A 27,694-nucleotide genomic window follows, 5' to 3' on the forward strand; every position below is an offset into this window, starting at 1 on the left:
AAAGTATTAATCTCCGAAATGTATAAACAGCTCATGAAGCTCAATATTAAAGAAACAAACAACACAATAAAAAAATGGGTAGAAGACCTAAATGGACATTTCTCCAAAGAAGACATACAGATGGCCAAGAAGCACATGAAAAGCTGCTCAACATCACTAATTATAAGAGAAATGCAAATCAAAACTACAATGGGGTATCACCTCACACCAGTTAGAATGGGCATCATCAGAAAATCTACAAACAACAAATGCTGGAGAGGGTGTGGAGAAAAGGGAACCCTCTTGCACTGTTGGTGGGATTGTAAATTGATACAGCCACTTTGGAGAACAGTATGGAGGTTCCTTAAAAAACTAAAAATAGAATTACCATATGACCCAACAATCCCACTACTGGGCATATACCCAGAGAAAACCATAATTCAAAAAGACATATGCACCCTAATGTTCATTTCAGCACTATTTACAATAGACAGGTCACGGAAGCAACCTAAATGCCCATCCACAGATGAATGGATAAAGAAGATGTGGTACATATATACAATGGAATATTACTCAGCCATAAAAATGAACGAAATTTGGTCATTTGTAGAGACGTGGATGGATCTAGAGACTGTCATACAGAGTGAAGTAAGTCAGAAAGAGAAAAACAAATATAGTATATTAATGCATATATGTGGAACCTAGAAAAATGGTACAGATGAACTGGTTTGCAGGGCAGAAATAGAGACACAGATGTAGAGAACAAATGTACAGACACCAAGGGGGGAAAGTGGCACGGGGATGGTGGTGGTGGTGGTGAATTGGGAGATTGGGATTGACATATATACAGTAATATGTATAAAATGGTTAACTAATAAGAACCTGCTGTATAAAAAATAAATAAAATTCAAAAAAAATTAAATAGATTGATTTAGTAATCAAAAACTTCCCAACAAAAGAAATACCAGGACTGGATGTCTTTATGGGTGAATTCTACTGAATGTTTAATGAATACCACCAATTCTTCACAAATCTTTCCAAAAAATAAAAGAGAATACTTCCCAACTCATTCTATGAGCCCATATTACTCTGATACCAATTCTAGACAAAGACATTAGAAGGAAACCAATATCCTTTTTGAATATAGAAGCAAAAATTCTCAACGAAATCTATCAAACCAAATCCAGCACCATATAAAAAGGATTATACACCATGACCAAGGGGATTTATCCCAAGAATGCAAGGTTGGTTAAACATATGGAAATTAATCAATGTAATACACCATGTTAATAGAAGAAAGAACAAAAACCACATGGTTATCTTAATAGTTGCAGAAAAAGCATTGAAAAAATCCAACACTCTTTCATGATGAAAGTGCTCAACAAACTAGGAATAAAAGGGAAGTTCTTCAACCTGATGAGGGCACCTACAAAATCCCACAGCTAACATCCTACATAATGTTTAAAGACTGAATATTTTTCCCCAAACATCAGGAGCAAGAGAAGAATGTCTACTTGTACTTCTACTCAGCACTGTATTGGAGGTTTTAGTCAGACCAGAAGAAGAAATAAATGGCATTCACACTGGAAAAGAAGAAGTAAAACCATCTCAATTTGAAGATGACATGATTTTGCATATAGAAAAGCCTAAGCAGTCCACCAAAAGACTACTAGGGCTAATAAACAAGTTCAACAAGATCGCAGAACATAAGATCCTATTTGAAAATCCATTGTTTTTCTACACACTAGCAAGAAAAAACCAAAAATTAATATATAAACAAACCAAAAATTTGTATAATTATAAATGCAATTTCATTTACAATATCATAAGATACTTAGGAATAAATTTAACAAAGAAGTGCAAAGCTTGTGAGTTGAAAACTACAAAACAGTTGAAAAATTAAAGAAGATATAATAATGATAATAATGATGATGATAAAAATAGAAAGACATCCCATGTTCATGGATAGAAAGACTTTATTTTTTTATTGTTATTATTTTGGCCATGCTGCCCAACTTGTGGGATTTTACTGCCCTGACCAGGGATTGAGACTGGGCCACAGCAGTGAAAGTGTTGAGTCCTAACTACAGGACTGCCAGGGAATTCCCAGAAGATTTTAAATTGATAAGATGACAGCACTCTCCAAATTGATTTAACAGCTTTAAAGCAACTCCCATCAAAATCCCAGCTGCCTTTTTTTGGTGGAAATTGACAAGCTGATCCTAAAATTCATATGGAAACACATGGAACCCAGAATAGCCAAAACGACCTTGTAAAAAAAGAACAAAGGTGTGGAACTCACACTTCCTGCTTTTTAAAACCTACTACAAAGCTACAGTAATCAGACAGAATGGTACTGGCATAAGGATAGACATATATATCAATGGAATAGAATTGGGGGTCCAGAAATAACCCGCATTTATGGTCAGTTGTTTCTCAACAAGGGTGCCAGACCATTCAATCGAGAAAGGACAGCCTCTTCAACAAACCATGCTGGAAAAACTAATATCTATCAATACTTTCAAAAGAATAAAGTTTGACCTTTATTTCACACCATATACAAAAATTAACTCAAAATTATCAGAGACATAAATGTAAGAGCTAAAACTATCAAACTCTTAGAAGAGAATGTAGGAATAAATCTTTGTGACTGGATTAGGCAGTAATTTTCTAAATATGACACTTAAAACATGGGAAACAAAAGAGAAAATAGATAAATTGGACTTAAACAAAATTGAAAACTTTTGTACTTCAACGAATACCATCAAGAAAGTGAAAAAGACAACCTATTAATACAATATGAGAGAAAATTTTGCAAATAATATATCTGATAAGTATCTGGTATACAGAATGTAAAAAGAACTTCTTACAATGCATAAATAGTCAAATAACCCAGTTAAAAAATGAGCCATGGATTTGAATAGACATTTCTCCAAAGAAGATATACATATGGCCAATAAGCACATGAAAAGTTACTCAACACCATTAATCATTAGGGAAATGGATATCAAAACTACAGTGAGATACCACTTCATTTCAAGATGGCTATAATCAAAAAGATGGACAACAGCAAGTGTTGACAAGGATGCAGAAAAATTAGAAATTTTATACGTTGCTGATGGAACTGTAAAGTGGTGTAGCTGCTTTGGAAAACAGCCTGACAGTTCCTCAAAAAGTTAAGCATAGAATTGCAGTAAGACCCAACAATTCTACTCCTAAGTCTATATCTAAGAGAATTGATAACATGTCCACACAAAGGCTTATACATGAATGTTCATAGCAGCATTATTCATACTCACCAAAAAGTGGAAACAACCCAAATGTCCATCAGCTGATGAATGGATAAACAAAATATAGTACATCTGTATAATGGACTACTACTCAGCCATAAAAAGGAATGAAGTTGTGATGCATGCTACAATATGGATGAACCTTGAAAATATTATGCTAAGTAAAAGAAGACAGACACAAAAGGTCACATATTGTATAATTCCATTTAAAAGAAATGTCTAGAATAGAGATAGAAAGTAGATTAGTGGTTGCTAGAGTGGGAGAGGGTGATGGGGACTGCTAATGGATGTGAAGTTTCTTTTTGGATTGGTGAAAATGATCTGAAATTGGACAGTAGTAATGGTTCCACAACTCTATGAGTATACTAAAAAAACATTGAATTGTAGACTTTAAAGGGGTAAGTTTTATGATATGTGAATTATATCTGTTTTTAAAGTTTGAGAAAATATTTATTGAGTATCTACTGAGTGCTACGCACTGTCTAGGTGCTGGATAAGCCACTGTGATATAAGTCCCTTGTGGAGCTGATGTTCTAGGGTCAGGGGAAGACAGACAGTAATTAATTAACAAGTGAGTATATAATATGCTAAAAAGTATATAATATGCTAAGAAAAAGTAGGGTAAGGGGCAGAGTGACGGGGATAGGTATGCTGTACTAGATCAGATGGCCAGGGAAGGCCTTGTTGAGAAGGTGAGGAAGACCTGAGATGTAAGGAATTAAGTCAGTGGAGCGTTCGAGGAGACACATTTCAGACAGAGGGAACAGAGGTGAGGCTGGAGTGTGCCTGGGGAGGAGGGAGGAGGCCAGTGTGGCTGGAGAAGAGTGAATGAATGGTGGTGAGATCCTAAAAAGTGTGTGTTTGTGTGTATGTGTGTGTGTAGAGTGCGGTAGCAGTGGGAGCCAATTGTGTAGGGTCTTAGAGGTAAGAATTTGAATTGGATTCTGGATTTTGTGCGGAATGAAATGGGAAGCCATCGGATGTTTCTGAGCAGAGGATGGACGTAATCTGATTTAGGATTCGACAGAATTCCTCTGTCTGCCGTGGGAAGAATAACTAGTAGAGAAAAGGAGTGGGAGAGAGGTAACCAGTTAGTAGGCTACTGCAAGAATACAGGCAAGAGGTGATGGACCGGGGACTAAAAGTGTAGATGTCCAGAAGTGGTCAGATTCTGGGTTTGTTTTGAAGGAATGCCTCTAAGTCTCCTCTTGACCACTTACCCAGGTCAAGATAAGAAACTCAGGCCACCTGAACAAAAACCAGTTCTTCCTTTTAAAAGGTGTATTTCAGAAGAGTTGGAAGGACAGGGGAGATAGATTGTGGCTCATGCTCACATGTTAATAATTTTTGTCCCTATCAAACTTTCCTCCATTGACCTACCTAACATTTGTGGGTTCTTCTGAAACAAGAGGGGCTCTATCTCTTTGTACAATTTGGAGGCTCCTCCCTTTCAAGTTCCACCTCTCCCTCCTTCTCCTATTATAGGGTGTGTGGATTCTTCTCAGATGCCCTGGGAGCAGTGCCTGGTTCCCCTTGAGCAGGAGACATTCATGAGGGCTTTGGTGGGAAAATCCAGCTTTGTTCAGTGACCTCTGGACAATTGCAGTTCCCAGTTTTTCAAGCAGGGCTCTGCCATCCTCTCTCAGGCACCCACTGCAGAGTTTCACCCTGTGACCCTGAGTCCACAAAAAATCCTAATGCTGCACCCTGCGAACCCTCACAGAATCTCTAGCCATTAACCCCATGGTGCTATATTTTAAATGGTGTGCCCTGGCAACTTCTTCTCTGGTTCCTGACATACTTCTAACTCCACCCTGTGAATTTCTCTCATCCTCTGTAACTTCTAAAGTTTCCAAATCAGCCTCATTGTTTGCCCAGCTACAGCAGCCCTTTTTTCTGAGGATTCAGGCTCCTCCAGTAGAGTAGGGCAAAAGCATACACTGCTTCACAATGTCTCCATTGACCTCCTTTCCCTGTGCCTCTAGAGATCTAGAGATCATGCCTCTAAAATTCAAGAAGACCTGGGTCCACGAAGACTTGCTTAAAAGTTAATTTCCAATTCCAGTTTCACAAACATTATTTAGAGACTTCTGCAATTTAGTGAATTCATGTGACAGGCACAAGTGTGGTTCTCTGCCTGGAACATCAAATTCACTAATAAGCCTATATAGTGTATATTCTGCTGGATTATAATCACACCTCTAATCTTGGAGCGGTCTCCACTTTTTCTTCATGCTCAGTTACAAGATGGTGATTGAATCCTGAGGAGCAGTTATCCCTGAATGTAGCCCTCATGGGGCTAAGCTGCCACAAGTTCCATCTTGGAAAATGGACAAATATGCAAACAAAACCCCAACAGACAGACAGACAAAACACTGCAAACTTGACGTTGTAAAAGAATAAAAAGCCAACTAAATCTTTACTGAAGTATCTGATAAAACACCAAAAAAAAATATTCTAGTCAAAACACAGAACAGGGAACTCTACTCAGTGCTCTGTGGTGACCTAAATGGGAAGGAAGTCTAAAAAAGAGCGGGTATATGTATATGTATAACTGATTCACTTCGCTGTACAGCAGAAACAAACACAACATTGTAAAGCAACTATACTCCAATATAATTTAATTTAAAAATTTAGCAAGACTCAAAAATCCTCTTTCCCACTTAATGCCTATGATAGCATTATAGCTGCCTCTCCCCCATCAATCAATCTATCTCCTCGTTATCTCCAAAGACCCCAGAACTCTCTAAAAGACCTGCCTTGTGCCTTTTGTCTCTCTTTCCTTGTCCTTCCCGTTCCAGTTTCTGCTCCACTTATTTCTCTCATCAACACAACTGAAAGCCAGACTTGTTTGAATAACAAAGTCTTCTTAGAAGCCACGGAGGAGGGAGGCTATGACCATTCAGAAATTAATTTTTTGTCCCAATCCTGTTATAAAATTTATGTTTTATCATAGTGATCCTTCTGTGTTACAGAATGCAGAACTATCTCAATGGGGCAAGGACAAGAAGTACATGCTCGAAAGCTGATTCAGATGTCAATGCAGCAGGTATGTAGCAATGGACAACTACTCTTCATGCAACATTCTTGATATTATTCCTCTGGCCATCTGGTCTACTTAGGACCAACACAGTGATGGGTAAAGCATTCTACCTGTGATGCTCAATCATTATTTTTCATTTTTATTTATGTATATAGAGTCAACCTTTGATTTCCTACAAATTTTAAGCCTCCAGCTAGTTTGCTCCTGACATCCCCACAAAATACTTGTTCCATTTTCTATAGCATATGCTCCATTTTATTTTCACTAAATATTTTTTGATAATTTGGCAGCCACACTTTCCGGTTCCTAAAGGATGCAGCTCTAGCAGTCTTGGAATGTCATGTTCAATATTAATAGATAGTGCTTAAGAAGTGACAGATTGAGACAGTCAAATTTCAATTAAAGTGAGACTTTCATTTTTCATTAATGGATAGTTTCAGGCAAATAAGAAATATTTGAGGGTGTTATGTTTAAATATTGATAATGGTTTTTATTGAAAATTGCAAGCTGGATGGAATGTTGAGAACTATTTTTCATCACACCTAATAAATACACAGGTCATTAATTTTCTAGAAATGGTTGGTAGATAGCAATTTCAGCAGCAATAAGAAATTGCGCCATTTATAAAAATAAAATAAGATCTTGGTTTATTTTTAAGCTTTTGATCTCATAACGTCTGTAGCAACTGTGGTGCAGCTTTTCCCTGGGAATTAATGACTGGAGAGGGTTAATGGGCTAAAACTCTGCTTGGTTCATCAAAGTTTCAGGCTAGTCGTTAATTCTCAAGTGCGCCAAGCCTTAATCTTTACCACTTAATTAAATTCAATAATATATTGTATTTAATTTATGTATATTGAAGAAATTATATATAATTATTTTTACTCAGATCAAATAATTCACTCTATTGAGTGATTTGACAGTTTGACTTTGGGCCTTAAATAAGTTCTTTAGTTTCCACGAGTGAGAAACTTCTAAATTTGGTACAGCATTCACATTAAAACCTTCTTTGGAATATTAGCTTTTATAACTTCCATGTTCTGTGTCTCAAGGTAGGATAAATATTGATAATAATGGCGTTATCAAACAAACAAACAAACAACAACAATAACCCATGAGTAGGTACAGCCACACTGCCACTTGAAAGATTTAGGATAAAGCTGACACGGTGGAATGCAGAGCAGGGAATCAGAGAGTAACTGGATCCACGATGACACAAACCAACCATGAAGTCCATCTTGGTCTAGACACCCCAGTTGTCTAGACCAACAAGTCCCCTTTGCTGCTTAAGCCAGTCTGAGTTCTGTTTTCTCTTGCAGTAGAAGGTGTATATACAGGCCTTACCATATATACACTAAGTTCTATGATTTGTAGCTGTATTTATCTGATCTCATTATATATCAAGATATTGTCTGGCTAATAAACTGTGTTCTTATAGAACTGTGACGGTCATGTGAATTACATTGTTAAAGAAGCTTTTATCAAGTATTTAGATAGTGCTTAGAAAGTTTTGTGGTTTCAGGAATATCTGGGAGGAGTGATGGCAAAGAATAAGGTTTAATATTATGGTAGCAAATGCCACCAAATGTATTTTATTGCCTCTGGTGAAATAAAATTGGTATTTTAAGTCAGGAGAAGAAAACTTAAGCATAAAATTCTCTCTCTCTGCTCATTTGGGCCTCCTCCCTCCCCTTTTAGTGTACAATGTACATCTGCATCACGCATTAACCAGACCTCCTCAAAGGTGGGAATGCTTGCTCGAATGCAAAGACCAATTTTTTTCCCCCTTTTTTCTGACGCTAGCCAGGTAACTTCTTAAAAGATTAGCATGCTTTTCCAACTCTGCAGGGAGTCATGCTGACTTGTTACTGGCTTTGTATGTGTACCTGGACTGTGTATCTTTGGTGAACCTCATGTGAAATGTCAGCATGTCATTTTGATGTATGATCCTTTGTCTCGAAAATGTATATGACTCTGCCTTTGACTTGTAACAGGCAAGACAGGTCTCAGAGCTTCTGTCTCCCAGGCTATAATCCTCAGTTTGGCTCAAATAAAATTCTCTCTTTTCTTCCTAACTTGATTGTTAATGAATTTTCGTCAACACCTCCAACTTTCATGAGGTAATGTGTATCTCTCTTTGTGACAGTGGACAACTTGGTTTCGGGGTGAGTCCCTTCTGATTTACCCTAGGCAGGACAATTTAAGTTACAAATTCCAAAATACCCATTCCCACCATTAGATGGTGCACACACTGTACTTAAACAAGTCGGGCTTCAAATTTTAACTTTTGTTCCCTTCTAAACCAGGGGTGGCAGGATACAATCATTTTGAATCCACTTGATTCCAAGTAACCAGCTTTACAACTAACAGAAAAAAGAAGATTGTACTGACATATAACAATTTCATTAAAATATATGTGCTCAAAACAGAGTATTCTTACGCCCTGAGTAAAAGTTTCAAAAAATTTGTTTGTATGTTTTGTTTTATTAAAGTCATAGCAAAAAAAGTTATAAGGAATTAATATGAAATCATTTTTGAATACAGGGTGGCTGGGTATTACTGCAGAATTGTCACCTTGGCCTAGAATTCATGGAAGAATTGCTAGAGACATTAACTACCACTGATGCCAGCAATGATACTTTCCGAGTGTGGCTAACTACCGAGCCCCACAATCGGTTTCCCATTACATTGCTTCAGGTTTGTTACTGTGAGATAAGTATCCTTTCCTTGAGAGTTATACAAATAAAGATGGCACAAATATGATTATGGAAAGATGGCAAACATAACAGGGCTTTCTGGTCCAGTAGAAAATGCGTTGCAAAATCTTATGCCATTATCGTCAAAATCTTGACTATAATTATCAAGATTATATGGTAAAGATTCCCACAGAAGAGTTATAAGACTCAGTATTAATTTATTGGGTTTTAGCTCTGATCAATGTAAGTAGCTTACAGGGTGCCCATTTATGTACCATAAGCATATTGTTGGCCGATGTGTTGTAATTTCTATTTTATTCTTCACGGTAATTTATAGAAACAAAACTACTATTTGCTTTTTATGACAGACTTCTCTCAAATTCACTAATGAGCCACCCCAAGGCGTTCGTGCAGGTTTGAAAAGAACATTTGCTGGAATTAATCAAGACCTTCTGGATATCAGTAATTTACCCATGTGGAAGCCAATGCTTTACACTGTAGCATTTCTACACTCCACTGTGCAGGTAACTTCTGAGAGCAGTTTGCACATTTAGAGGATGCTAATGATGTTATGTTTGCCTCTCTGCTGCACTGTCTGCTCTCCTCACCTCGCTTTCTTTTTCCTTCATGGCACTTTTCCCCACCTGGCACAGGACATGCATATTTGTTTATGTATTTATGTGTCCTCCTGCCGCCACACCCCCACTTTGGCCCCTAGAGTATAAGATTCTCCAGGGCAATGACTTTGTTCTTTTGTAACTGCTGGGTCTCCCCCTGTGACAGCAGCAGCTGGGGCATTGCCAGAGCTCAATAAATATTTGTGGGATGAACAAACGGATTACTGTGATAGGAGCTTGGTCTTGAAAGTGCCTGTGCTGGCCAGGAATGTTATGTACACCATCTCATGTAATACTAACAGCCACCTTTCAAGGTAGGATTTATCACCATCTTACAAGTGAGGAAATTGAGACTCAGAGAGGTTAAGTTCCTCTCTAAACAGTAGATCTAGGAGTCAAGCCCCACGCTGTCTGCCCTGGATACAAGTATGTTTCAACCCTCCTCCCACCGGTGACAGAAGTGGTGGTGTTGGGAAGAGGAGTCACAAGGGTCACCTGTCTTCTTCACGTTGTTTGTTCTTTGCTTTTACTGTGTACTTATATAGTCATTTAATAATTTTATGGCTGCCCAGCAACATCTCTATGGGATTATTTTCGTTTTGTTATTGCTTTGTTCTATATTTGAATTTTGTATTTTGTTCTGTATTTGAAAGCTGTATAATTTTAATGTACTTGATTCACTCCTTGATTTCACAGAGAGATAAAGGGACTCCTTTAACTCTTTCCTACATTTCTTCTTTCCCTGAGGTTGGAGTGAGGACAAAATGAATCAACTGGTTTAAACCAGGAGTCATGGTTCAGCTGTGCACAGCAGCCGGCAGAGCTTGGCCTCATCTCTACCCACCCTGCCCAAAGGTGGAGGGGAATTTGGTGCCCACCCCAGAAAATACTGGGCGTGTTTACCCATAGGTTCCTTGGCTCCACCACTTTACCAGGTTTCATGCTGCCCAACAGAGAGGGCTGTTTAGAGGGGACAGCTGGTGTTTATCTGTCCCCCAACTCTGAGAGACTTAAAATCAGGTTAAACGCTTAGCGGCTGGTTATTTTTGCTAAGTTCCATTGTGGCCTTTGGATTGATTGTAAAGTACAGCTTTCAAGTCACTGAAGCTGATTTCATATGTTCTTATCTGGGAATTGTTGGGTTTGCTAGGCCTTATCACACTCTAATACAAATATTGCTTTAAACTCTGTTATTTAAAGCCCAATTTACAAATAATAAATTTTATGATTCTTTTCCTAGTAGTGATGATTCAACTCTTCCACTGTGCTTATCACAGACAGATGACTGGGGGGTATTTTCCATATGGTCAACATGGCAATCTGTGTTTTTAGTGGCCATTATCCAAGGGTTAAAAAGAAGAACAGGACCATGGGCCAGTCATGGGGCCGAAGTGTGCTTGCACTTAAAGTGGCTTGTATTTGGGTTAAAACAGAAAAAAATCTCCACTGCTAAGGCCGTGAAGCTAACAGCGGCATGCCTATGAAAAAAAAAAGGTTGCGAAGATCTCTTAAAATCCAATCATAGTGTGTTAGAAAGAGCACTTCACGGAGAGTCAGGAAGCCTGGATTTTAGACTTGTTGTGACATCAATTAGCTACGTAAGGTTGGTCAAGTTATGTCCCTCTCGAGGCTTCTGTTTCCCCATCTGTGTGTTTAGAGGCAGAAGGAGGTGATCTTTCAAGACTTTTCCCATTTCTAACATTCTGTTGTCCAGTTCTATGACTATACAAGGAGTGCAGATAATTCAAGCATTTTTCCCTCGGTTCTAGTTTTATCAGTTTCAGAAATGTTTACTGTGATATTGCCTAAACATATTCTTTTCTTGGTTAGGATAAAGCCAGCTTGATAGAAAAATCTGGAATTCTTTAGGAGCTTGTGGTCCTGGGTCAGCACCATCTGCATCACCTGGGGACGTGTAAGAGATGGATTTCAGGCCCCGCCCAGACCCACTGAATCAGATTCTGCATTGTAATAAGATGCCCGAGTGATTCGTGTACACATTAGAGTTTAACACGCAACTGTTACAGGAAGGACTGTTCTGAATAGACAGATTGTGGCTTATATTTTTCTAGTGTTGGATATAATAGTCAAGTACCAGATTTTCTTTTTTTAACATCTTCATTGGAGTATAATTGCTTTACAATGGTGCGTTAGTTTCTGCTGTATAACAAAGTGAATCAGCTATACATACGTGCCAGCTCTTCTTTATCCATTCATATGTTGTTGGACACTTAGGTTGCTTCCACGTCCTGGCTATTGTAAATAGAGCTGCAATGAACATTGTGGTACATGTCTGTTTTTGAATTATGATTTTCTCGGGTATATGCCCAGTAGTGGGATTGCCGGGTCGTATGGTAGTTCTATTTTTAGTTTTTTAAGGAACCTTCATACTGGTCTCCCTAGTGGGCGTAACAAATTTCCATGTTTGTTGGCAATCTGTATATCTTCTTGGGAGAAATGTCTGTTTAGGTCTTCTGCCCATTTCTGGATTGGGTTGTTTGTTTTTTTGATATTGAGCTGCCTGAGCTGCTTGTATATTTTAGAGATTAATCCTTGGTCAGTTGCTTCATTTGCAAATATTTTCTCCCATTCTGAGGCTTGTCTTTTCTTCTTGTTTATGGTTTCCTTTGCTGTGCAAAAGCTTGTAAGTTTCATTAGGTCCCATTTGTTTATTTTTGTTTTTATTTCCATTTCTTTAGGAGATGAGTCAAAAAGGATCTTGCTGTGACTTATGTCATAGAGTGTCTGCCTATGTTTTCCTCTAAGAGTTTTATAGTGTCTGACCTTACATTTAGGTCTTTAATTCATTTTGAGTTTATTTTTGTGTACGGTGTTAGGAAGTGTTTTAATTTAATTCTTTTGCATGTAGCTGTCCAGTTTTCCCAGCACCACTTATTGAAGAGACTGTCTTTTCTCCATTGTTTATTCTTGCCTCATTTATCAAAGATAAGGTGGGTTTATCTCTGGGTTTTTTATCCTGTTCCATTGATCTATATTTCTATTTTTGTGCCAGTACCATACTGTCTTGATTACTGTAGCTTTGTAGTATAGTCTGAAGTCAGGGAGCCTGATTCCTCCAGCTCTGTTTTTCTTTCTCAAGATTGCTTTGGCTATTCGGGGTCTTTTGTGTTTCCATTCAAATTGTGAAATTCTTTGTTTTAGTTCTGTGAAAAATGCCATTGGTAGTTTGATAGGGATTGCATTGAATCTGTAGATTGCTTTGGGTAGTATAGTCATTTTCACAATGTTGATTCTTCCAATCCAGGAACATGGTATATCTCTCCATCTGTTTGTAGCATCTAATTTCTTTCATCAGTGTCTTATAGTTTTCTGCATACAAGTCTTTTTGATGAATTGATTCCTCCAAATTTACCTGGATATCCCTTGCTTTATACAAACACGATGTATATACTTTTGTCCATGCAGAGACTGAAAAAAGAAGAAGGAATTGGTTTATGTAACATAATATGAAGCTTCTGGGCTGGGGAGAGTGTTGCCGAAACTCGGGCCCTGTTCACCCTTGCTGAGTAGAAATGCGGAGATAGAGTTTTGGGTGAAGTAGAAAAGAATAGCTCTATTGCTTTGTCAGGCAGAGGGGACCACAGCAGGCTAATGCCCTCAAAGCTGTGTGTACCACCCTGGAGGGGGTAGTGAGGAGTCTTATAGTGTTCGAGGAACAGGGCATGGTCAGCTCGTGCACATTCTTCTGATTGGTTGGTGGTGAGGTAGGTAATTGGGAGTCAGCATCATCAATCGTTTGGTTCCAGCTGGTCTGGGGTCTATGTGCTTGTGGGCAACATACAGTTAACTTCTTCCACCTGGTGGGGGTTTCAGTATCTATAAGACAGCTCAAAGGACATGGCTCAGAATATTATCTATAGTCCTTGAGGAAGAAATAAAGGTCCTTGACTTTGTTTAACGACTAAAGTATTATTATTTGGTCTTGTTTTTTCTTTTCTTTTTGTATTTTCTCACCTCTCTGATTAAATTTATTCTTTGACTGAAGTTTTTCTACAGACAATAGTCAGGTGGAGGACATGGGTGGGGGGTTCTATCCTGGGAAGGCCTCAGAGGTTCCTGCTCGGTTACAAGGGGTTCATGCTGGAATCCATAACACATGAGAATGCAGGAGCGAGTGGTAAAATAACCATCCCCTGCCTGCCCTCCAATGTGTTTCTCTTGCTGAATCAAAGTTTGGCATCATGCCATCAACTCACTCCAGCTCAAGAGCATCACGTGTTATGTGGACCCTACTCTTGTTGCAGAGGACAAAATGAGCATCCCTCCTCTCCTATAAGAAGGGGAAGTAGATTTGGCTGGTCAAGGACAATCTTGGGCAGAAGAGTGGTGGAAGGTGTCTTGGGATGGGAGCAGGATTACCCAGTAGAAGGGGGTACGCTGCCATGGCAACCTGCATAGTTGCACCAGCCACTTCTGCACTAAGCTCTGCTTGCTTCCTACTCCCCCCTTGCTTCCCTCCCCTCTCCTCCAGGAGCTCGACCTCCACGTTGGCCAGGAGGTTACTGTAGCAGCGGCCGCTCTTGCTGCAGTCGGCTGATGTCTCTGCCTCGGCCAGGCAGCCCTCCTGCCCTCCCCGTGGGAACCTTTCATCCCCAGCATCATGGGGCATGCCTCTGCTTATTTGGCCACTACTTCTGAGAACATTTCCCGCATCCTCTTTTATTTATTTATTTATTTATGGCTGTGTAGGGTCTTCGCTGCTGCGTGCGGGCCTCTCACTGCAGCAGCTTCTATTGTTGCTGAGCACGGGCTCTAGGCGCGTGGGTTTCAGCAGCTGTGGCCCATGGGCTCAGTAGTTGTGGCTCACGGGCTCTAGAGCGCAGGCTCAGTAATTGTGGCTCATGGGCCCAGTTGCTCTGCGGCATGCGTGATCCTCCCAGACCAGGGCTCGAACCCATGTCCCCTGCATTGGCAGGTGGGTTCTCAACCACTGCACCACCAGAGAAGTCCTCCCGCATCCTCTTGAAGATGACTCTAGGGGGAAACTTCCCTCTGGCCTCAATATTCTCTCTCTACATCTTGCCAGAAAGTCCAGTGTAGCACTGTTCTGGCCTTCAGAGCAAGCCCACACTCACCCTTCAGGATTTTAATTTTAAATATACCTTCCTCCAAAGTTTTGGTCTTCTGAAATTCAACAGTTTTTCAACAATTCCATTTGTAGTCTCCTCCCAATACCTCCTGCAGGTCACAATAATGTTTCCTGTTTTGTTCCTATTGATAGTCAATATACTGCCCCTTGTAGTGCAGTACATTGGACCCGTGAGCACCTTAAGCAGTGGTCCTCAGCCATTGCCTGGGCCTCAGAATCCCCTGGAGGAGGCATCGGCGTGAAGAGCTCAGACCTTTTAAAAACTTCCCAAGTGATTCTAATATGCAGTGAGAGTGGAGAATAATTCCCAAAGAGCCACTGCCCTTAAGGGAGGAGTCTTTAGTCATTTTTATGACCTTTTCATGGTTTGGATATTTCTCCCCCTCACCTTGGCTCACCCACATTGAAGCCCACATTTGGGACTTTTCTTATGGCTTATACACAGCTTTGTGAGGTTTACTGCAAGAATCTTTGATTAGGAGTTCTAAGGGCCTGCACTGGCAGTTGCAAACTCGGAAATTTTACCATGGCTCTTAAAATATTTGTTTAATATTTAGTAAAAATGACCATATCTATGGGGCTCAGAGAGTACCACTGTTAACAGTTCCTCATTCAGAAAAGTGTTTACTTCTTTGACATATATATATATACCTGCATCGGCCGGCAGACTCCAAACCATTGTACCACCAGGGAAGCCCCTCTGACATATTTTTTAGGTTTAAGCCTTGACAAACACTCCCTTCAAATTTAATACTGTTTATAACAGTTCTCTCTTTGGGGAGGTGTGATTATAAAGTTCTTAGTGCAAATCTCTTCAAAATAATTACAGTAACATGATACAGATTTTTAAGAAGATCTTTTACACGTACCTCTGTAGTGTTTCCCAGTGGTTCTGACCATTTCTGTTAATTATTTTTACCTATTCAAGTTTCCCTTATATTGTCTAGTATAGATTGCATTTTTCATCTTATGCTAACTCCAGTTATTAAATAAATAGGTGTGATGCTCCACAGAGAGCTTTGTTTTAAAGATGGGACTGAAGTGAATCTGCGCTGGACTGGGAGGCGGGGGATCATTGGACTGAGGTAGATTCTAACATAAAACTGGAAATAGCTTTGACATCATTAAAATGATGACTCCATTGAACAGCCTCTCTTCAGTGTTCTAAGGAGTATTCCAAGTTTTCCATATTTCACTAGTAGTTGTGTTTTATATATTCTTTGGAATAAAAAGAAGGAAGCTTATTGGTTCAGTCTAGCAGGGAGTAGACTAGTCTTCCTAAAATCATCATCTCCAACTTAATAATGGATAATAACCCCCTTCTGTTGAGTCAGGTTTTAGCTCTTTCTCCTAACATCAAATCTGTCTATGTTTCATCCCTGAATCATCACGTGGGGATGTAGTTCCAGCTACTCACCAGAGGTTGTCCTCTGCTGCAGTGGCACAGTCCTGCAGCCTCCTTCTGGCTGAATCGTGAACTTTGCATTCCTGTCTTTGCTCCTGACCTTTGCTAAGTCTGGGATTCTTTTCTCCCTTCTTTTCAAAGACCAGCTTCAGTTTCATTCTTCCCAGGAGCCCTTGATTGAATGTCTTCTTCAAGCTTATCACCTGTGAAATTTTGACAGTTAATTATATTTAGTACCCTGTTGTCCTTTCCTGTTTTGTCTTATTTTCTCAACTAGATTAAAACTTCTTGAAAATGCACTGATTCTAATATTTTTCTATTATTGGACTCATCCTAATATTTTTCTAAACATAAGACTCATCCTATAGTTTCAAAAATACTAATTGGATTGGAGAGATTCAATATGCCAAATATTCCAAATTCTAGCAAAGTCCTCTGTTTTTGAGCTTCCAAATGAGGTCTTAGGTCCCAGTGGTTTGAGTCTACCCTGATATTATTCCAAGATGATACTTAGGGGTTGTTTTTTTCTTTATTGTCACTTACAGGGTTCAGTGAGTAAAAAAAAAAAAAAAAACAATAGCAAGAAAGTGAAATGACCTCATTTGTGAAAGAAAAGACACCACATTTTGTCTTTTTTTCTAAAAGGAGTTAAACAGTTTATGACTTTAGTGAACCAACCTAAAAACTGAACATTTTAAATAAAAATTGATAGTAACATAAAATGAAGCAAACCTCAGCATTAGGGCAATTTTCAAAGATCACATTTTAAGGAGCAACTGAATTGCAATTGCTCAGTGCATGTAAACGGGAGTGTTTCCACAGAGCCAATTTAAGCAGCTTCAGTAATTGGAAAGAAAGAATTGTTGTTCATTCAGTCTCCTACTAATTGAACAGTAAATTTTAAAAACTAAGTCAAAACAGGTAAAACTGTTTTAGAGTTGATTCTCTTTTTTGAAAAAATGGGAAAACATTTGTGTTTGGTTCGTAAGTGGTTAGCATTCTTCTCTTTGAAAGCCCTCAAGGTGGAAGAAATCCCAGAGCCTCAAGTGTTAGCTGAACGGATTTTCGTGTTAGTACCCCATAGACCCTCCAGGCCCCCCTTGCTCCTAGAGCAACCTGGAGGAGGTTCACCATAGTGCTTCTTGGGACCCATGCAAGAAATTCAAAACCACACGTCAGCTTCCTAATTGACCCTCCGGAGAGTGAGAGAGGGTGCCTTTCATGCTGATAATAATCAACTCACATGTTTGTTCATTAGACAACCATGATCCTTCTCCCGAGGCGCAGGTACAAAAGGGGAGACAAAAATGGGAGATATGTCTCCTCCTGTCAAGGCCTCCTCCCAACCCCGTGGCTCCTCCTAATCTTCTCTGTGTTCAAGGTGGAAGATGGTTCTTCACAGCTCCTGAGTTTACAAACCTCTCTGGTTTAAGTTCTGACTAGGACAAACTCTGAATACCTGTTCTGAACTCTAAGTCCAAATTCCTGGGAGAAGGGATACTGTTGGCTCTTCTTAGGCTGATTGCTCACCTTTGGTCTAATTAGCTAAGGAGTGGGAAGTCACGCCATGCAAATGTCCAACACCTGACAGCCTAACCTAAAGAAGAACAGCTCTAGAAATAACGCTAGTAGTTGACATTTCTTGTTGTTGTTGTTTTTGGTTTTTTTGCGGTACGCGGGCCTCTCGCTGTTGTGGCCTCTCCCGTTGCGGAGCACAGGCTCCGGCCGCGCAGGCTCAGCGGCCGTGGCTCACGGGCCCAGCCGCTCTGCGGCATGTGGGATCTTCCCGGACTGGGGCACGAACCCGTGTCCCCTGCATCGGCAGGCGGACTCTCAACCACTGCGCCACCAGGGAAGCCCAGTAGTTGACATTTTTAAGGGTTGTTTGCCCTCAGTCTGACCTCCCAGGGTGGACATCTGGACCCAAATTAATTTTGATGTTTTATTTAATATCTTAAAAGAGGACTTCCTGGTGGCACAGTGGTTAAAAATCTGCCTGCGAATACAGGGGACATGGGTTCGAGCCCTGGTCCAGGAAGATCCCACATGCCGTGGAGCAACGAAGCCCGTGCGCCACAACTACTGAGCCTGTGCTCTAGAGCCCAAGCTCTGCAACAAGAGAAGCCACCACAATGAGAAGCCCGTGCACTGCAAGGAAGAAGAGTAGTCCCTGCTCAACGCAACTAGAGGAAGACCGCATGGAGAAATGAAGACTCAACACAGCCAAAAATAAATAAAATAAATTTATATAAAAAAATCTTAAAAGCATATCCTAAAAAAATCAGTAATTAAAGCTTCTCAGTATCTCAGTTTCTTTTCTGACTTGTCCATGAATTTGTCCAAACTGCAATTCATTTAGATTCCTTTAAATGGTAGTGTTATTCAAGATCTAAAGCATGGAACAGCTGCAAGAAGAAGTATTGGGATGGCTTGTGAAAACAGTGTGTGGTGCGTGTGTGTGTGTGTGTTTGTGTGTGTGTGTGTTGGGTTAGGGAAGGCAAAAGAGAGAAAAGTTAGTATACATTTAGAGGTAGAGAAGTAGAATTACATCTTCCCATAGATGTATTAGAATTCTACTCTCCATATGGAGAGGCACCAGGGTCAAAGTTCTGGGAGCTAACCTGAATAAATAATTGGACCTTTCTTAGAGAGACTGATTGTGTGCTGAGGCAGGGCAAGCTGATGGTATGGTAATGTTTGAATTAATCCGTGTTGTGTACTAGGTGATGACGGCCTGGAAATATCAGTTCTAACACTCACATACCTTTAAAATGGTCTCCAGAATATCAAAGCAATTGAGTCATTTGGCCTGAGCCTCATTTGATTATTTATGAGTAATTTGGTGATTTGAAACAGCCGCTGTTTCACAGGAGAGACAAATGAAGGCAATATGAATGTTTTAAGAGAGAGAGATGTCATGTTTTACCATAGAAAATGTTTAGTTTGCAAAATCTGAAACTGCAAGATTACAAAGTGAAACTAGCAGGAAGTCTAAATGCCCTTGAGTGCTTAAGTCATTCACCTTAAAAAACTGAAATTCAAACCCTTGCATTTAACATTTGAAACTTTCAACAGTCCAGTTTAGAATAAATTAATTCATTCAACAGATTTTTATTGAGCACCTACTGCACTTTTTGAGTTGACAATGGAGACCTACACTTTTTAAACCCAAGAACTCCAATTTGGCAAATATTTGGAGATTTGCTCTTGAAAGCCTTCTAGAGCCAAGGAGTAATATCTCTATTTGTTACTGTATCCAAAATCATATACTGTTCTTTTATGATGTCAACTTATTTCAATATCATGCCTTAATTTTACTGTACTTTATGTTTTAATAATAAAAACAGGTATCAGCTGCAATACAATTTAAAACTCTTGCTCAATTACTTTTCTCTGTTGTTTTTAAGGAGCGACGCAAATTTGGTCCCTTAGGATGGAATATTCCTTATGAATTCAATTCTGCTGACTTTTCAGCCAGCGTTCAGTTTATTCAGAATCACCTTGATGAATGCGATATTAAGAAAGTGAGTGAAATTGTTTCTTTTTTCTGTCTTCATTGCCATCCTTAAATCAAAGTTCTACAGACATTCCCAGTCTGGGATATGCAGTGGCTCTGCTGAGGTTCCCCCCAGCTCTCCCAAAGGAGACCAATCATTCCAATCACCTGTTTACTGGTCCAGCCATTTCCACTCACACCCCTACTGCCCATAGGAGCACACTGGGACTCTCCATCTCACACTTGTGTCCCCCTCCACCCAATCTCTCTCTTTCCTGAGGACATGCACAACAGAGGCAGAGCCCTGACAAAGGAACTCATTGTGTTGAGAAACACCACAGCCTTCTTCATGTCACATCCAAGTGCCACAGTGTACTTCAAGAGAATATATACCTTAAATCAGACTTTTCTTCCTTTATCTCACTCATGCTTCCTCAGAATCCTCAGAAATGAGAATATCTCCCAGCCCATGTAAAAGTTCTTTTGTACCTTAAGTCACATCTTAACAGACACTTAAGCTTATGCAGATAAATAGCAATGATTTGAATAATGGTCACTGATCCTTGTGTAACACTTCACAGTTTTCAAAGTGCTCGCATGTGCAGGGTCTCGTTTTTATTTTCACAACTCAGTGAGGTAGATACCCAAGGTGTTACTATGATCCCCATTTTACTGATGACGTACTAGACAAGAGAAGACAAGGGACTTCCTCAAGGTCACCGAGCGAAGAACACAAACCCAGTTGTCCTTTCACACAAGTGTTGCAAGGAGTTGGAAATCTGTTTTTTCCATGATCTTGAGGAATTTTATGAGCCTCTCAGAGCCTGTTTCCTCATCTATAAAATGGCCATGGTTTCCGTGAGGAATAAATGGGCTAGCATTTGTGAAAGCACAGTGTATGGTACATAATCAGGGCTCAATAAATACAAGTTTCCTGTTGCCTCTCCCTCTTTTCCTTCTCATAGTAGATCTCAAAGATAATCATACCTTCTGCAGTATCAGTATGATGACAGTGAGCCATGATGAATTATTTCCGGGTAGGGGGGACATCTAGAATCAAACCATAATTTTTCTTAGAAATTACAAAGGGATGTTAAATTGAGTAGGACATTTTGATGAAAAATTGTATCATATGGGTTCGTATTCTGGGACTGTTTATCATTTTGGTATATACAAATGACAGTTACCTTGAAATAGTTGCTTTGAAAGGCAATGAAGCTGAAAAATAAAATTTTGACCAAGAGAAATTAAATAAAAATTAAGCATCCTTACTTCTCCTACCCCAAATGTATTGAAGCATCTTTTAAAATAAAAAAACTATTACTATCTGAAATGTATTGCTAGTGTAAGATTGCTATGGAAATTGATAAATATTTTGATGTAGTCATAGCTCACATAATGAAACAGGAAAGGATTGCACTGTAGAAAAATCTTGTGAATAATGTTCTAGTTGTTCTTATACTGTTTCAGAAAATATATTACTAAGAAAGCATATTAGAGCATTGATTACTTGATTTTTCTCCTTTCTTCACTAAACGTGACTTTTTTCTTCTCTAACAGCTTGGCATTACTGTAATGAGTATTACAGACAATTACATCCACAGATTGAAAAATAGTCTTCTTTTCCCCCTATTTTAAATAATCAATGAGCAATATATTCACCAACGTTCAGTACTGTAGATTTTTCTTTGGTGAACAAACCATAGCAGTTCCAGTCATGTAAGAGCAAAAGAGTTATTAATATAAGATAATGAGTAATTTTAAATGCAGTCTAGCTAGTGCTTCCTTTTCCAGACCTTTCTTTTAGAGGAAGATCCAAAATGTTTAGAACTATTTGTTTGGGTTGACAACGAAAAATTCTTTTCTGTTTTTAATAAAGGGCGTGTCGTGGAGTACTGTTCGGTACATGATCGGAGAAGTACAGTATGGGGGCAGAGTCACGGATGACTTTGATAAACGTCTGCTTAATTGCTTCGCTAGAGTAAGTCAGTTTAGAAAAAAAAAAAAAGCATGGATGTACATCTCATTGCACCTTCCTATTAAACAAGAACAGACAATTACATCCACAGATTGAAAAATAGTCTTCTTTTCCCCCTATTTTAAATAATCAATGAGCAATATATTCACCAACGTTCAGTACTGTAGATTTTTCTTTGGTGAACAAACCATAGCAGTTCCAGTCATGTAAGAGCAAAAGAGTTATTAATATAAGATAATGAGTAATTTTAAATGCAGTCTAGCTAGTGCTTCCTTTTCCAGACCTTTCTTTTAGAGGAAGATCCAAAATGTTTAGAACTATTTGTTTGGGTTGACAACGAAAAATTCTTTTCTGTTTTTAATAAAGGGCGTGTCGTGGAGTACTGTTCGGTACATGATCGGAGAAGTACAGTATGGGGGCAGAGTCACGGATGACTTTGATAAACGTCTGCTTAATTGCTTCGCTAGAGTAAGTCAGTTTAGAAAAAAAAAAAAAGCATGGATGTACATCTCATTGCACCTTCCTATTAAACAAGAATATTTTTTGTTTGTAGCAGGTAAGCCAAACTTAAAAGGAAAAAAAATTTAGAGCAGAGCTGCTGAAAAGAATCAGCCAACCAAACCAAACCAAACCCAACCAAACCAACTAACAATCTACTTGTGGTCCAGGACAGAGCAAAGGTCAACTCTCAATGGTCTATGGATCTTCTCCTGTATAGATTAGCTGCTCATGTCCACGGTCTCTCCCCACTTCCCCTCCTATAAAAATACTGGACATAATACCTCTGCCTTTTCCTCTGATTGCAAGGCTTCAGGGCGATTTGAAGCCCCAAGATAAGTGATTGGAGAATGAACCAAAATTTGAGTTTTCTCATCTCTTTCCATTAGGACAGACAATTGAAAATTGATGAAGTGTTCATTTTTTCCTCTGTTCCCAGTAAAATCTGCATATATCATGTGGGTAAACATTTTCTAGAGAATATTATTCTTAGCAATTCTGGCTTTCACATCAAGGGTGAATAGTATAAGTACATCTACCAGATTCAAGTTATTCCTAAAACATTTACACGTTAAAGAAGCAAAATACATTACCTGAGCGGAAAAAAATCAGATATAGAAGTATTTTACCGTTATCTGAGTTCTTTATATTAGGATCTAAGTTGTTAATTCTTTGATTTTTTTCCCCTTTTAACAAAATTAAGACCTCAACAACAAGGCATAAGCTTTGAGGGTATTTTGGTAAACTGGAGGTTGACCAGAAATCTGAATTTTTTTTCAACCCTTACTAGTATTTGCAAGTTTTTCTTAAAGCTGAATGTGGAGAAAGGTGGATGATAAGCGTTGGTAAGGATGTGTGGAGGCAGATCTGGTACAGATCTCTGGGGAAGCAATTGGGCAAGATTTACTGAAACTAAGTATCCTGGGTAAACATCCCAGAACATTTCTAGAAAAAGCCCACGAGTGGATTTGTATAAAAATGTCATGACAATATTGTGTGTGGAGCTGCAGGTGACCATCATAGGTTGGGTTCTCCAGAAACAGACTCTGAGATGGAGATCTGCTTGTGGGTCATCCCTTCCCCCAGGGCATGATCTTGGTTGAGGCAGCTCCTTTCTGCCAGGGCAGTTCCTGGGAGGGACAATGTTGTGAGCCTTCAGTAGCCAGTACTCCAGACAGCTGGGGGAGCGAGTGCCTAGGTCCTGGAGAAGGATCTGGTAGCGCATTACAGCATCCACTGTGAGGCCGAAGAAGCCTAAAAGAATAGATAAGAAGCCTAAGAGAATAGATAAGCAATAGTGGGTGAGCACATGTAATACTATTGCACACCCTTCAAGGGTGCAGTCCGGTGGCACTTAGTCATATGAAGCATGTATGGGGACTTCCCTGGCAGTCCAGTGGCTAAAATTCCACGCTTCTACTGCAGGATGGGCGCAGGTTCGATCCCTGGTTGGGGAACTAAGATCCCACATGCCGTGCGGTATGGCCAAACTAAGATGATTTAAAAAAAAAAAAAAAGCGTGTATGATATGACTACCCTCTGAACCAGAATCCAGAATCCCACTCTTGAGTGTATCCCACTCTTGAGTGTATGTCCCAGAGGAATTCTCAGACAAGTCTGTGGACATGTACAAAGATATTATTCATAGTATTGTTTGGGGAAGTGGAAAGCAACCTGGGAGTCTGTCACAGAGGAATAGATGAGTTAAATGTTATAGATGCCTATCATGGAATACAATGCAGCACTTGGAAGAAATGATCCATATGACATCATGCATAGATCTTAGGAACATAGTGTTGAGTGCAGAGCTTTAAAAAATAAAATGAGATCTGTAAAGTGGTGCATGTGTATTTCTCAAGGATAAATACGTGAATTCAAGGTTGTACATCAATATCTTTAAACAGAAGCCCTCAAAGGGAAGGAGGCTGGGAGTGGATATCAGGGCTGAAGAGGGAGAAACTAAAATAAAAAGGGTCTAGAGTCATGAGAATAATAAAATGCAGGAGTATGATAAACTCACCTCTGTATCTGAGGTTCAAAAGAGAAAAAAAAAAAAAGATGTCTTAGTAAGCATACTTTGTGTTCAAATAACTGTACAAGTACCTAAAATTGGAGTTTTGGCACTGGAGACTGTGAGAGGTGGTTAGATTCTGGATATATTGTACAGATACTACCAGCAGAATGCTGATGGGGAAGGAAGGGGGTTGGTCAAGGATCACTCCTAGTTTTGACCTAAGCAGCTAGATGGAGAATGGGACTATTTACAAAGAAGGGAAAGAACTGCAGGGAAAAAATGAGTTTTATTGGCTGGGGGTAGAAATTAGGAATTCTGTTTTGATCATGTAAACTTTGAGATGCTTACTGGACACCCAAGTGCAGTTGTCCAAGACTGTAAGCTCCATAAGGGCAGGCACTTTGCTTGTTTACAACACTACCAAATTCCCAGCACCTGGAATGGAATCTTTCACATAGTAGGCGCTCAGTAAATATTTGTTGAATAAGAGAATGAATGAAGATAAACAAGGCAGTTGGATTTACAGGTGTGGAGCTCAGGGCTGGAGAAAAAGATTTGGAATTTGTCTTATACAGATGGCATTTAAAGTCAAGATATTAGATGAGATCATCATCTAAGAAGAAAGTGTAGAGAAACGGAAGGGAAAAAAAAAAGAAGCTAAGGACAAGGCCCCGAGTATTTTAATGTATTGAGAAAGAAGAAATGTCAACTGAGAGAGGTCAAGGAAGATGAGGAAAGGGAATTGACCTTTACTTAGTATTTGCTTAATAAATTAAAAAAAAATTTTAACCTACTTTAAAAAAAATATGTAAGATAGCCCAGTATAGAAAAACATAAACATTCAGCTTAATAAATTTCTTCAAATAGACATAGAATGTGAATGACTAGGGAGGCAAAGGCCTGTCCTCTGCTGCCCCTTTACCCCGACCATGTTATCCAGAATTGCCTGAGTGAAGATCACTTCAGTTGTAAACCGGTGCCTTCAGATGGGATCCTCTTTCCCTATGACTTTCAATTTGGGGCTTATCTTTGAACCCTTATTTGTTTTCTCTGTTCTCAGCATCTTATGGTATGTCTCCCTTAAAACCAATTGTAGAACCTTATTCATTGTCCTTGGAGGATGACTGCTTATTTTTGTAGGGTACCTTCTAGAGTCTCCCAAAGTAATTCCATGTAGACTTCATACTCTGTATTTTGATTATACCAAAAACGTCCTCCAAATTTGGTGAAACTCAACTACTTTTGTGTTTTTGAGTCTAGCTATTTGTGGATTTACAATTTATACTTTTGTACTTTATAAATAAAGTAGTGGAAAAACAAGAGGAAACTTCATTTTCCTTTTATACACATATGTCATCTGGCAACACAAAACTCAGTGTGGTCATTTGTTGTCTGTGTGCTGAAGACCCCATGGCCTTTGCCCCCCCTAGTCATCCACATCCCTAAAAAACTAATCTTTATAAATAATGACCAAAATCATAGCACTGTTTTTCTTTAATGACTTTCAACTGCTCCCCATTTTTTAAGTTAAGCACTAGTCCTCACCCTGATATCCATAGTCATCCACAATGTGACCTCACTTCCCTTTTTCTGTCCGATCTCTTACCACTGCATTATATTTACCTTAGGGTAAATACAGTGATTTCATCATTTACCCAACCTGCCTCACATTTTTTTTTTTTTTTTTTTTTTTTTTTTTTTTTTTGCGGTACGCGGGCTTCTCACTGTTGTGGCTTCTCCCGTTGCGGAGCACAGGCTCCGGACACGCAGGCTCAGCGGCCATGGCTCACGGGCTCAGCCGCTCCGCGGCATGTGGGATCTTCCTGGACCGGGGCACGAACCCGTATCCCCTGCATCGGCAGGCAGACTCTCAACCACTGTGCCACCAGGGAAGCCCTGCCTCACATTTTTGCGTCAGTTTTTTTGCGTGTGTGGTCTCTTTGACAAGTTCCTTTGTCAAAATTCTATCCTTCAAGGCTTACCTCCTAGATAAAGCTTTACCTGACATCCATCTGGCTATTCTTTCTTCTTGGCTTTAAGCCTCCTTAGTACTTTGCTTATTTCTATTTCCTCTGTCTCTTACCTTCGTGCACTTTATCTTGTGGTTATTATGTAACTGGCTTATCTCTCTACTGTGTCACAAGCTCCTTGAAGGAAAGGACTGTGTGTGTCTCATCTTTGCATTCCGTTCCTTTTCTAAGCTCAAGGCCTGTGGACAGGAGTTGAATAGGATAGAACTGTGATGAGTAAAAAATGAAGAAAACCAGTACACAGGGTATTTCAGAACAATCACTGGACCTAAAAAGAGCTGGAAGAAGAAGGATATGGAGGGAAGATACCAGAGAAAGTGTGACCGACCGAAGGAAGGCACGATCCCCCTCTCTTTTCACGTGGAGTCCTCTGAGTGATTCAGACATCCTGCCTGCATTTCTGCTCCTCCCACCATCCCATTATTTCCCTCCCTACTGGGAAAATCACTCCGTTAGACACAGAAGTTATTGCCTCAAATGAAGCTCACAGGCATTCAGCATTTTTTTTTCCTCTTCAGAATAAGTCTATTCACACCAAATATATATCTGTTCTCTCACTGTTACCTTACAGATAATCAGTTCATATAGAATGAGAAAGGGATGTCTTAAGGAAAACAGTAAGATGGTTGGATATATCTGGTTCTTGTGTCCAGGGACATAACCTAATTAACAGAGGGAGCTCTCCAGCTCAGGGTGGGAAGGGAGACGTTTGTAAGAAGTTTTCCTGCTTGTGTGCAGTGCTCAGCGCCACTGTGAGCCACACTGAGCACAACATAAGCCCCCAGGCATGAGCCCTGTTTGCGGGGAGAAAGGAGGCGGTGAAAATGCCCAGATATGCTCTCATGTGTCTGGTTATTGCTTCTGCAGTACATTCCCACGTCTCTTTAAAGTGAGCTCGAGGGTCATCAGATTACTTCAGCAGAGGGTGGGCTTGCAAGGCTGGCTCTCTCCTCCTCGCCCTTAGAAAGTATCTTCTTTGGTGTTAAACAAAGACCGGGTTTCATTGTTTTTGTGTTGTGGCCTCTCTCTTTTCTTAATCTATGTCTAACTATACTATCAGCGGTTTTGTTAAGATACTTTCAAACCCAATATAAAAAATGATTAAGATGGAAATAAGGTGACCCTACCTCCTTGATAGTGGCAGTTTTGGGTTTTCATTTAGATGTTCATCAATTTTATTTCTCCTGTTTTCTCTCCCATATAGGTCTGGTTCAGTGAGAAGATGTTTGAACCATCATTCTGTTTTTATACCGGGTATAAAATCCCCGTGTGCAAAACCTTGGACCAGTATTTTGAATACATCCAGTCATTGCCATCCCTAGATAACCCCGAAGTCTTTGGGCTTCATCCTAATGCCGATATCACGTAAGTTCCTGGCATTTTTTAATTTGTAACCTAGCCTGGCAAAGACTGTGCATTTCATTTTCTCCTTTCCCTTCTTTTTATTTGACTGTGAAAAATAGTGTCACTTCCTATCACTTCCTATCTCGCAATTACAATTTTGTCGTATCTTGGCCTGCTCCTGGTCACTAAATCCTACT

General features: G+C 39.6%; 1 protein-coding gene across 1 annotated transcript in view; it reads left to right on the top strand.

Annotated features, from left to right (window-relative positions):
• Nucleotides 1–27,694, top strand: part of DNAH8 (dynein axonemal heavy chain 8) — a 318,214-nt gene that overhangs the window by 256,125 nt on the left and 34,395 nt on the right. Inside the window, exons 83-88 of the mRNA XM_024766073.1 lie at nt 6,245–6,318; nt 8,854–9,006; nt 9,374–9,529; nt 19,545–19,661; nt 21,513–21,614; nt 27,358–27,518. Of these exons, the coding sequence (XP_024621841.1) occupies nt 6,245–6,318; nt 8,854–9,006; nt 9,374–9,529; nt 19,545–19,661; nt 21,513–21,614; nt 27,358–27,518 (763 nt within the window). The remainder of the gene's footprint in view (nt 1–6,244; nt 6,319–8,853; nt 9,007–9,373; nt 9,530–19,544; nt 19,662–21,512; nt 21,615–27,357; nt 27,519–27,694) is intronic.

Source organism: Neophocaena asiaeorientalis, unplaced genomic scaffold (genome assembly GCF_003031525.2).
Source record: "Neophocaena asiaeorientalis asiaeorientalis breed wild unplaced genomic scaffold, Neophocaena_asiaeorientalis_V1.1 scaffold46, whole genome shotgun sequence".
Lineage (NCBI taxonomy): Eukaryota > Metazoa > Chordata > Mammalia > Artiodactyla > Phocoenidae > Neophocaena > Neophocaena asiaeorientalis.